Here is a 12,072-nt window from a genome sequence, read left to right on the forward strand (position 1 = left end):
TATTTTAAAAAAGAGGGTGGTTTTATCAAGACGTCTTGACCACATGCTCGTCTGGGCTGGCTTTGATAACCCATATCAATGGGGTGGAGTGAGGATGTGTTTCCAGAATGACTCCACAAAGTCACTAAATACTTCTGCTAGCTTTTCGGGAACGAGCACCCGTTGTGTACTTCTTACTAATCAGGTGACTTCTCTGCATTAAACTCGTTTCAGATTGCTTTTAAATAAGTAAATCATAAACTTGAGGTAGTTTGGGGGTAACAACGTGAACTCCTGTGCAGCTTTTGCGTTTTCCGAGTTTTAATCGCAACCCCCGTCCGCGATGAAACATTTGGCAGTTCCCAGGTCACAGTGACAAAGTGGACAATGGTGGGCAGCAAGCCATGAAGCTCTCAGCAGATTTAAACCTTTGGATTTCACAGCCTCTTGTTTCTTGTAAAACACTTGCCCTGATTTTCAGGATTTGAACTTGCCACTGACCCATTCAACTCACCCCGTACTGCAGCTCCAGTGGTATGCAGGTGAGTATATCAGTTCCAAGTATCGGTGAGTGTTGTGCTGGGTGTAAACGAGAAAAGAGCTATTTTGTTTTAAAGTTTTTGGTTCATCATCCTGGTTTGATGAGGTAGTGAAGCAGACCACAGAGAATTCCAGAGAGTCACTCACCACCTGGTTCTCTTGCATGAAGAGGAGAATATGTTTCCTTTCTCCTGTTCCATTTTTGACATCCTACTGCACTCGGCAGTGTTTCCAGTCATTTACCCTTTGCTGCCTGTGGGATCCTGCAGCAGACTTGCTGCCGCAATTCCAAACAGTGTTGCAGCACACGTCTCCAAAACGCTGTGAAGTGGGTTGTGAAATCCTGAGGTGGTGAAAGTGTTGTGCAAAATGCATCTGGCTTTTTCTTGGTTTGAAAGAGAATCTGTTCCAGTGCTCTGCTCTCTGTCTCCCTGATGGGAGATACAGGACAGTTGCATTGATGTCCCTCTGCCTTCTCTATATTTATCTCCCTCCTGGGAGTAAAAAATGAGGTCTGCAGATGCTGGAGATCGCAGCTGCAAATGTGTTGCTGGTCAAAGCACAGCAGGCCAGGCAGCATCTCAGGAATAGAGAATTCGACGTTTCGAGCATAAGCCCTTCATCAGGAATAAGAGAGAGAGCCAAGCAGGCTAAGATAAAAGGTAGGGAGGAGGGACTAGGGGGAGGGGCGATAGAGGTGGGATAGGTGGAAGGAGGTCAAGGTGAGGGTGATAGGCCGGAGTGGGGTGGGGGCGGAGAGGTCAGGAAGAGGATTTCACCTGCACATGAATGGGAGGCAAACAGGGATCAAAACTGCACATGGGCAATAAGTAGTGAGTCTAAACAAGGATCAGAATCAGCACAGACTTGGTGGGCTAAAGGGCCTGTTCCTATGCTGTATTGAATTGTGTTTTATAATTGTTTAATAAGGATGAAAGTTTTTTAAAATTGAGAAATGGTGCAACTGGGTGCCAATGTGGACAGTAATAGGGGAACTCGGTGTGTGTTAAAGTAGGTGTTTTGGATGAGCCTATAGGACACTGTTGCCTATTCCAATACTCATTCACCTTCCACCCTCTTCAGCTCATCCAAAACTCCTATCACTGTGAGTAACTCAAACTTTGCCCTCCCTCCCCACCACCCAGTGAGCAGAAAGTCTTTGTATCTCGCTGGCACTTAACTACTCTTCACACGCCAAATCCGTTCTCTACTCATTCTCCGTTCTCCCTCCACCCATCCCCTCCAACAGACATCCCTATGTGTGTGTAGCTTCTGATCCCGCTTTCTAATTTCTACAGAGCTCCAATTCGAGTTTGAAAAGGAAAGGAAAGAAGAAGTGGAAGAGCGAGAGCCCGTGGGTGAAACCTACCCGAAAACGCAGGAGGAAAGAGCGCATGAAGCAGGGTAAAGGGGCAGGTAGGCGGTTGTTAGGCTGCTGGGAAGGGAGACGATCGGCTTTGGCGAGATCCCAGCCTTGCCTTCCACACCCTTTTTTCTCCCCAATCCATGTGTTATCCTGCCTGTCTCCTTTAGCAGTGGTCAATTCTGCTCAAAAATCCCACAATACCAGGTTATAATCCAACAGGTTTAATTGGAAGCACACTAGCTTTCGAAGTGCCGCTCCTTCTTCAGGTGGTTGTGGAGTACACAATTGTAAGACACAGAATTTATCTCAAAAATTTACAGTGTGATGTAACTGAAATTATACATTGAAAAATACCTTGATTGTTTGTTGAGTCTTTCATCTGATCAAATGCCATGATGGTTTCACTTCTTTCATCTGTAAATCACTAAACTATTTTTTTAAAAAGTTACATTCTCAGGTTAACTGTAATAATTGGTGTTAGCCAGGTAATATGTTGAAGATGTTAGTCCCCCGTGTTCTCTCTCTGTGCCATAATGTTTAGACTGATTCTAATGTAAAAAGTGAGTTAACAATGTAGGGTGGCACGTTGGCTCAATGGTTAGCACTGCTGCCTCACAGCACCAGGCTCCCAGGTTCATTTCTGGTCTGTGGCGACTTCTGTGTGGAGTTTGCACATTCTCCCTGTGACTGCGTAGGTTTCCTCTGGGTGCTCCGGTTTCCTCCCACAGTCCAAAGACATTAGGTGAATTGGCCATGTTAAATTGCCCATAGTGTTAGGTGCATTAGTCAGAGAGAATTGGGTCTGGATGAGTTACTCTTTGGCGGGTTGGTGTGGACTTGTTGGGCCAAAGGGCCTGTTTCCACACGGTAGGGAATCTAATCTAATCTAACTCTGCAAGTACAAATTCACCCTACAAACGTATGTGTGTGTCTGTCTGTCTGGAGTGGAAGGTTGTGTATGTGAGTGTAGAGTGGTCAAAGTCTGTGTATGTGTGTGTGTGTAGTGCAATTATGGTCACCTGTAGTGTGATATGAACCCAAGGTCCCGGTTGAGGTCCTCTCTCTGGGTACAGAACTTAGCTATCAGCCTCTGCTTGGCTACCTTTCGCTGCTGCCTGTCCCAAAGTCCGCTTGGAGGATGGTCACCTGAAGGTCCACGGTTGAATGCCCTGGACCTCTGAAGTGTTCCCCAACTGGGAGGGAACCCTCCTGTCTGTTGATTGTTGTGCGATGCCCATTCATCCGTTGTCGTAGCCTTTGTTCGGTTTCCCCAATGTACCACGCCTCAGGGCATCCTTGCCTACCACGTGTAAGATAGACAATGTTGGCTGAGTCACATGAGTAGCTGCCATGCACATGGTGGGAGGTGTACATGAAAAGTAGCCGAGCAGAGGCTGATAGCTAAGTTCCATACCCAGAGGGAAGGCCTCAACCGGGATCATGTCACACATCAGGTGACCACCATTGCACTATACACACACACACAGGGATACTCTGACACAGGGACACTCGGACACAGGTATACACACCCATTCACACATGCACCCCCTCACAGACTTAAACACTCCCGCGCACTCACAATCCCCTACTCCAGACAGACACAAACCCACATGCACACATATACATACATATCTATGGGGTGAATTTGTACTTGCAGAGTTGCATTGTACTTTGCTTAAAAACTGCATGAATTAATGTAAAACTCTGTTAACTCACTTTTTAGATTAGAATCAGTAAACCTTATGGCACAGACAGAGAACACAGGAGGCTAACACCTTCAACATGTTATCTGGCTAGCACCAATTGTTACAGTTAACCTGAGAATATAACTTCTTAAAAAAAGTTTTGTGATTTACATATGAAAGAAGTGAAACTATCATGGCGTTCGAACAGATGAAAGACTCAACAAACAATCAAGGTATTTTTCAATGTATAATTTCAGTTACATCACACTGCAAACTTTTGCTATAAATTCTGTGTCTTACAATTGTGTACTCCACAACCACCTGATGAAGGAGCGGCGCTCCGAAAGCTTGTGCTTCCAATTAAACCTGTTGGACTATAACCTTGTGTTGTGTAATTTTTAACTTTGTACACCGCAGTCCAACACCGGCATCTCCAAATCAGTTCTGGTTGGTTGTGTCCCTGGAGGTTTCATCATATGACCTCCACACACACCATTGGTCACCTAACCCTTCCCAGCCAATAATAAAATGATCATGTTCTTCGCCACTTCAGTGGAAGACTTTAATCTCCTCAACTCGCCATCTTAAATATTCTTCATATCTTGGGGGAGGTGGATGGCATAGGGGTAATGAGACTGGACTAGTAATCCAGCAATCAAACCTAATGTTCCAGGAGCACTGATTCAAATCCCCATCTAGGCAGCTGGTGGGATTTAAATTCAGCTGAATTCTGGAATTGGTAGCAAATCTCCGTGACATTGATCATAAATCTATCATCAATTGCCGTAAAACTCATCTGGTCTTTTAGGGCAGATACTCTGGCAACCTTACCTGAAGTGTCATCCATGTGACTCCAAGCCCTCACTAGTGTCATTGAGTCATAACTGCCCTCTGAAATTGCCCAGCAATCGATGAAGGGCTTTTGCCTGAAACATCGATTTCGCTGCTCATTCGATGCTGCCTGAATTGCTGTGCTCTTCCAGCACCACTGATCCAGAATCTGGTTTCCAGCACCTGCAGTCATTGTTTTTACCTCAGCAATCCACTCAGTTCAGTGCAATTGGGGATGAGCAATAAGTGCTAGTCTTGCAGAAAAAGCCTGTGAGTAAAAGGTATAAGAAAATAATTTAGGAGAAACATTGTTTGACAAAGGCTTTTGTATTTCCCACCTCAAACTGCTTGCAGGCATGTTTGAGATTAAACAATAATCCTTCATAATCTTAAAAGGGGCAGAATATTCAGCCTCAAGCTCGTTGCACAGTATTGCATAGAATATGCAGCACAGAGGCTCCTGGTTAGTCTAATTGGAAGATAAGCCAGAAGTGAGGTTTTGTCTTACACAGCAAGTTTGCTGTGATATTGAATGCACTGCTTTGAAAGGCTGGTGGAAGTGGCTGTAATAGCAACTTCCAAAAATAGGTTAACAACTGGAAAGGAAGAATTACAAGGGCCCTAGGAAATTGAAGAACCAGCATTAACGCAATTGGCTGAATAGCCTTCCTTCTGTACCACACATTTCTATTTTTCAATGCACGGTGAACAGTTTGGCTCTTCATTGTCTGTTCAAATTAGTTCACTGTTCTGGGCAAACTGTTATGTAGTTGAAGCAAGGAACAATGGTGAACAGTGCTTCCATGCCTTGTTATACATTTCATTGCATTAGAGTTACTATTGGTGTGAAGCAAAGTCTCCTGAACAATGTATGCCAAATAATAAGAGTTGCATGCTTAAGATTTGTAGTGCATACTTGATAATATTATGTTCTTTTTGCACGGCTGTTTCATAATTACTGTGGCCACTCACCATTCGCCTTTCCAGGTTTTGTGAATCTCTCTGTGTCATGAGAGAATGTACAGGATGAGCTGACTTGGCACATCTTTGTACGAGTACCATTCCAGAACCGGCCCCCTTTGAATGCTGGGTTACCCACTTTCGATATCTATCTCTTTGTCTCACTCTCTCTATCATTCTTTCTCACTCTTTTTTTAGTCTTCTCCCGTCTCTCTCTCTCTCTCTCTCTCTCTCTCTCTCTCTCTCTCTCTCTCTTTCTTTCTTTCTTTCCTCTTGGGTGGGGGTTTTGCCAAGGCATCTTGCTCCTGGGATGCTGTCAATGTTCACTCAGCAAGTCAGAATTGCTGTGTGGCAGCGTGCACTTTTCCACGCCTGGTTATTGATGGTGAACTCATTGTTACACCTGAGAACTTTGAAAACTGATGGGGAGTGTGCACTTTTACACCTCTACATGGAGTGGTGACTGTAGCTCTGACAATCTTTAAATCACATGGCTGACCAGGAGTCTCTCCTGCTGTCACTACCTGTTATTGTCGTGTGCTGGAAGGATTTGCAGGTTGATACTTGACCCTTTTTTTGGCTGCACCTTCCTTAGCCAAAGGCTCAGGACTGTGGAGTTTCTGGTTTAGAGGAAGGTATCCAGTGAGCAACATGAGAATCTCACCTGCCAATGACACGTGAATATCAGCAGAGGGCAGCAGTTTAAACCTTCTTTGCTTGGCTGGTTGCCATTCAGTGGAGTTCCACCCAGTCCTAATAATGCAAATTTTATCATTATTGCACACTACCTGTGTCATACATACCATTGTGCAGCTATCAGTTCATCATCTCTCTGCTCATTTCATTCATTGATTTCCTCTCTCTGTTAGTTCCAGTGAGGCAGACAACAGCTGATTTCACAAAACTGAAAGAAGGTATGGAAGACTGTTGTTTTGTGCTATTTGTTTGACCTCCACTTTTTTGTCAGATAGTTGTGGTTGTTTTGCAATCCAGGTATCCCAGGGAGGAAGAGAGTAAACAGTTTAATCATGAAGGGGGTGATGTGATCAAAAAGATTATGACTGTGAAGAATGAGGGTGTTGCCAACTTTCTTTTAAAACCAGGAACAAATCTGTTTAAGGGAGTTGTCTGTAATTTGTTGGGAGGTGATGAGTCTCAAAACTGAGGCTGTGGGAAGAACAATAAAGACAGGGAGGTTCTCCTATGGTCCCGATGCTGCATCGAAAGCAGATGTCCAGTCAGGCTGGAGAAGCCTTCTATTCCATGTGGGCAACCACTTGCCAAACACGGCTGTGATTAGATCAATCTGAAACTTACCGGTTGACCTACCCTCTAGAAGGGAAGAGTAGATGATTTGGAAAGGTTATAATCCCATCGATCTTGTTGGTGTCTTGGCATTTTCTGTCTGATGCCACCATGGGTGCACTTTAGCCATGTGGGACCATCACCATCTCAAGGTACAACTAGAAATGAACAACATCGTCACCCACAACCACATAATTGAAAGAATGATGGATTGCTGCCTGATAGGGAATGAAACTCCTTCCACCCTTGCCCAGACACACACAGTCATCGGAAGTTATGACATTCTGCGCATGCCTCACCTAAGTTTTAATGTCACTCCTCAGAGAGAGAATCCAACTCTGTACTTAACCTGAATGGCAGTTTTTAAATCTACTTTTCATTATTCTTGTGACACTGGAGTAGGGACTTAGATTTATCAAAAAGTGGAGTCTCCTTGTATCACTGAAAATACTTGTATACCTAGTCAATGCTGCCTCTGGTCAACAACAATATCGGAATATACGCAGATAAAGAGTTGGGTTTATCTGGTTCACCTTCTACAGTCGGGAGTTCTTGCTGAAACGATGGTAATTATTAGGCCGCTTTTGGAATACTGTGATCAGTTTTGGACTTCTTATCTAAGGAAAGATGTACTCACATTGGAGCAGACTGGAGAAGATTCACACTAGGCTGATATTGAGTTTGGAGAGTTCTTCTTATGAGGAGAGGGTGCTCCAAAGAAAGTGACTCATACAAGATTCTTGATGGGGTGGAGGCGATAGAAGAGTGTAGACCAGAGGGCATAATCTCAGAATAAAGGGTGGTACATTTCAGACAGACGTGAGAAGGAATTTCTCCTGAGGGTTGTGAATTTCTGCAATTCTTTACCGGAGACAGCTGTGGAGACTGGGTCGTTAAGTGTTTTCAAGACTGAGATGGACTTTTTTTTAGGCTAGATGGCTTACTTCTGCTCCCACATCTTATGGGTTTATGGTCTTATCCTGGTAGAGATGGAATAATAGAATTGCTGATTAATTGTAGTAATCAGTCTCTTCATCAACGAGTCTCCAACTGGCCAAGGCGAGAAATGAGGAAAGCCTCCGTGATGGAGTGCTTTGGGAAATGTAGTTGCTAAGTCATCTGTTCCTACCAAACTATTCATGCTTGGCATAATGTCACTCTTCTAATCAGCCCTGCACTATGGTAAACGTTGTTGGCATATGTCCAAACTGTTTTATGTGGGTCCTCTTGGGACCGAAGAGTCCGATCTGGGTTCGATGAGGATGTCCCCAGGACTGGCAAGTTGTCATTAATGTTGATATTTAGAGAATCTCCATTTGCGCCTCCTCTTAGCCCCCTCCGATGTACAACTAGAACAGATGGTCATCAAAAACACTGCCGCACTTTCCCAAGAGAGGTGGTCTGTAATGCTGAAGGTTGTAAGGCTGTATGTTTATGCTTCAATGGAATGTGGACGTTGTGGACAAAACCATTATTTGATGTCCATCTATAAATGCCCTTGAACTGAGTGGCTTGTTGGGCCACAATGGAGGACAGTGAAGAGGGGAGCGCATTGCTGTGGTTTAGGGATCGCATGCCAGGCCAGACCCAGTAAGGACAGAAGACTTCCTCCTTTTGACGTACATTAGTGAACCGGGTGGTAAATGTATGATATTTGTCATACTTTCTGTTTCTGGGACTATATTTTATGTTCCAGATCTATCAATTGAATTTGAATTTAATTCAAACCAGGTGTTTCTTTTATCATTTGTATTGGCCAATCTGGTATTGTTTCCCGTAAAGCAATTTTCCATAAGGAAGACTGAAATATTGTTTTCGAAATGAACTTCTATTTGTGTGTGTGTGTGTGTGTATGGATGGATGTATGTATGTATGTATGGATGGATGGACGTGGACATCTGGTGAGAATAACAGTGTCCTTTCCTGCCCAGCCATCTGATAGCCCAGTTTTGTCCACACCTAACCTCTGAGCGTAGAGCACTCAAATAAAAGTAAAATACTGAGAGATCGGGCATAAAAAGCGAAGGTGTTTGAGGAACTACGATCAGCAGAGGGAATCAAGAGGTAACATTCTGAGTCCAACATGGCTCTTCACAGGTTTCAATGCCATTTGTTTTTTTTTGTTCATTTAGTTCTAATACTGCCCGGTGCTGTACTGAGTTTTGAAGCCTTGTCTCCAGACCCTAGGCTGTTCATAACCATCTACCCTGAAGGTGGTCTGTCTTCTTGAATCGCTGGAGTCCAGGAGTCAATGCTCTCACAAGAATCGATCACTGATCATGAAAAAAAATGAAAGCATTGCAGCAGTTACCTCAGTCTCATGATCTGTTAACATGAAAATGTTTTCATTACTACCCATTCAAGAATCTCTACTTACAATATTAGGATGGGAGTAACCATCTACCTTTGGTTCCTGCACAAGCTTGTAATTGACAGACTTAGAAGTTTGTTACAAAAGAATCAATACATTGGCTGCAGTAGTTTTGTTGCCTGTGCTGATAATCCACAGAGTGCAATTTGGAGATTTTGAATCTCTGAAAATAAAAATCTGGAGTTAGTAAAAGTTGGATTAACTGTTATGGGTTGCTGGTTAAAGAAGGAAGAGCAAACTGAGTGGGCGAAGGATTCAACGAGTGGCAAAGAACTCAGGAAACATGACTGAGGGGTTTCCAGATTGTGGGATCAAGACGAGAGTGAGGGAAGCCAGACCAAGGTGTCGTAACGCAGCTGTGAGTGTCACAGAAGGGTTTTGAATCTGGCTAGTTTGGAAAGTGTTTGGTTGGAAAGTTTTGACCAAATTGATGCTGGCTTTGGGGGTGGATGTGGCCATTCAGCCCTTTGAACCAGTTCTGCCACTCAGTGAAGTCAGGCGCCTCTCTCTCACTTTGATCGCATCAGCTCCATATCCCTTCATGTCCTAGTTGTTTAAAGATATCACACTTGTAAATTTAAAATGATTATTTCAGTTCTACTGCCAATTCTGAAAGAAAGAGAGACTCTTATTTGCTTTTAAATGAAAAAGTGTTTCCTAACTTCGCTGCTGAATGACCTGACTCTGATTTAATGTTATTTTCCTTTGCTCTTTACACTCCCTCAACCATAGTTATAATTTCTTTCCGTCTGCCTAATCAATACCCTAAAAGCCTCAATCACATTACCCATTTAACAATCTGTATTTCTGGGGAATATAAGCTCTTATTTTGTCTGATCTGTCTTTGTAAACCTTGGAGCCTTGGGCAGTATTGTGGAGTACAGTTATGATTGATACAGTATGGTGCCATAGTGATTACATTACTCTTCTAATAATCCAAGGACACTGGTTTACTGATCTAGGATCATGAGTTTGAAATTCAGCTTATTAATCAAATTTGGAATGAAAATGGTGATGGATGAATGCTAATTAATAAGTCTACAAACCCTACTGGATCACATTCAGCTTCGGGGATGGGAGGGAAATCTGTCATCCTTCCTTGGTACACCTTTTGTGACACTACCCTCTGAAGAAAGTTATTCCATTATGTTCAAAGAGACATCTCACCGTCATCATCTTGAGGGCCATGAGGGATAGGCAGTGAATTCTGGTCTTGCATGTCATGCCCATACCCTGTGAATGACTTTTTTTTTTAAATTGCAATTTAATTTCTAGATTGATCAGGACAGTAGTTTGAGACAGAGTGAGTGAGGCAGTCGTAGAGTCATGCAACACAGAAACAGGCCCTTCAGCCCAACTCATTCATTCTGACCAGGTTTCCCAACTAAACTAATCCCATATCCATCTAAACCTTGCCTATTCATGTACCTGTCCAATTCTCTTCTAAATGTTATAACTTTTATCTGCGTCTACCACTTCCTTTGGCAGTTCATTCCATAAACACAGCGCCCTCTTTTGAAAAAAAAGTGCCCCTCGGGTCCATTTTAAATCTTTCCCCTCTCACATTAAACTTTTGCCCTGTACTTTTGAACTCCACTCTCCTAGAGGAGACTTTGCTACTCATCTTATCTGTGCCCCTCACGATGTTATAAGCCTGTATGAGATCATCCATCAACCTCCTACCCTCCAGGGAAAAACTCCCCAGCCTATCCAGCCATCTCTTAAAACTCAAACCCTTCAGTCCGGGTAACATCCTTGTCAGTCTTTCCTGCACCCTTTCCAATTTAGTAGCATCCTTTCTATAGCAGAGTAACCAAAACTGTACACAGTACTCCAAAGGTGGCCTGACCAACGTCCTGTATTTAGGTTTTCGTGACTGGATTACAACAGAAAACCTGGACAAAACATGAAAAACTACAGTGGTGACTTCAGAACCCATAGTGCAGTGGTAAATGTCAGGGCCTGTTGGCATTGTTGGATCTTGACAACCTTTTCTACAATGCCTCATGACATAACCATTTTTATGTATACAACCAGATCTTCAATGTTACCATTGATATTTTCCTTCATGCCTGAAGCCCATGTGGCAAACCAGCCTCCAAGGCTGCTGAACTCCATCGAATCTGGTTCATGCCCTAAACAGTAGCTGTGTCCACGAAGCTGTAGGCCTTGGAGGAGGCTAAGGTACACCATATTTATCTTGGTTTGAAGACAGTCTGCTCTATTTCTTTTGTATTTGGCGCAGTGATGAATTCTTCAGGAGGAGGTGGAGTGGGGAACCAGGCACAGAGCGAGTACACAGAAGTCCCACTGGGGTCTCTGGAGCTTCCCAATGAGGGCAGTCTTTCCCCACAGCCAACAGGTAGGTGTCCAGTTCATGCTCTGCTTTGCTTCAATGGGCAGCTTGGTCCGCTTGAGAATGTGTTTATAAGTTGGGGGGGGGGGGGTGAAGAGAAGAGCTGATTTGCATTGACCTTTGACCTTCATGGCCAAAACCCCCATCTGGCAATTGGGAATTGGCCTTGGAATATGGGTGAAAATTATGTTTACAGGCTAAAGCAGAATACTCCGTAACAGTGACATTAACATCACACAAGTGTCTGGTGCTCGTCACCTTCAACAAGAGAGAATTTAGTGAATGTCCCTTGACATTCAGTGACGTTGTCATCACTGATTCTCCCACTATCAGCATCCCAACACTTACCATTGACTAGGAACTAAACTGAACTAACTGTATAAGTGCTTTAACCACATGAGCAAATGAGAGGTTAGGAATCCTGTTGTAAATAAGTCATCTTCAAAATCCCCAGAGCCTGTCTACCACCTGTAACAAGGCACAACTCAGGAGGAACGTGAAAAAATACTTCCCATTTGCCTGGATAGGTCCAGCTCCAGTGACACTCATGACGTTTGACACCATTTAGGAAAAGCAGCCTGCTTGATTGGCACCTCATCCACATCAGTTCAATCCCTTCCCTACTAGGCCTCTGCAGCAGCAGTGCGCTATTTCATCGCCACTACCGTCTAGAAGAATA

At 43.7% G+C, this 12,072-nt stretch overlaps 1 protein-coding gene across 3 annotated transcripts in view; it reads left to right on the forward strand.

The window, feature by feature from the left end:
* Positions 1 to 12,072, forward strand: part of LOC132832838 (histone-lysine N-methyltransferase EHMT2-like) — a 94,117-nt gene that overhangs the window by 29,610 nt on the left and 52,435 nt on the right. For 2 of the 3 annotated variants that reach the window (XM_060851015.1, XM_060851017.1), the window contains exons 13-15: positions 1,818 to 1,935; positions 6,231 to 6,275; positions 11,283 to 11,399. In XM_060851015.1, coding sequence (XP_060706998.1) covers positions 1,818 to 1,935; positions 6,231 to 6,275; positions 11,283 to 11,399 — 280 coding nt within the window. The remainder of the gene's footprint in view (positions 1 to 1,817; positions 1,936 to 6,230; positions 6,276 to 11,282; positions 11,400 to 12,072) is intronic. The other variant, XM_060851016.1, reaches the window with a different exon arrangement.

The sequence above is a fragment of the Hemiscyllium ocellatum genome, chromosome 35 (assembly GCF_020745735.1).
Source record: "Hemiscyllium ocellatum isolate sHemOce1 chromosome 35, sHemOce1.pat.X.cur, whole genome shotgun sequence".
Taxonomy (NCBI): Eukaryota; Metazoa; Chordata; class Chondrichthyes; order Orectolobiformes; family Hemiscylliidae; genus Hemiscyllium; species Hemiscyllium ocellatum.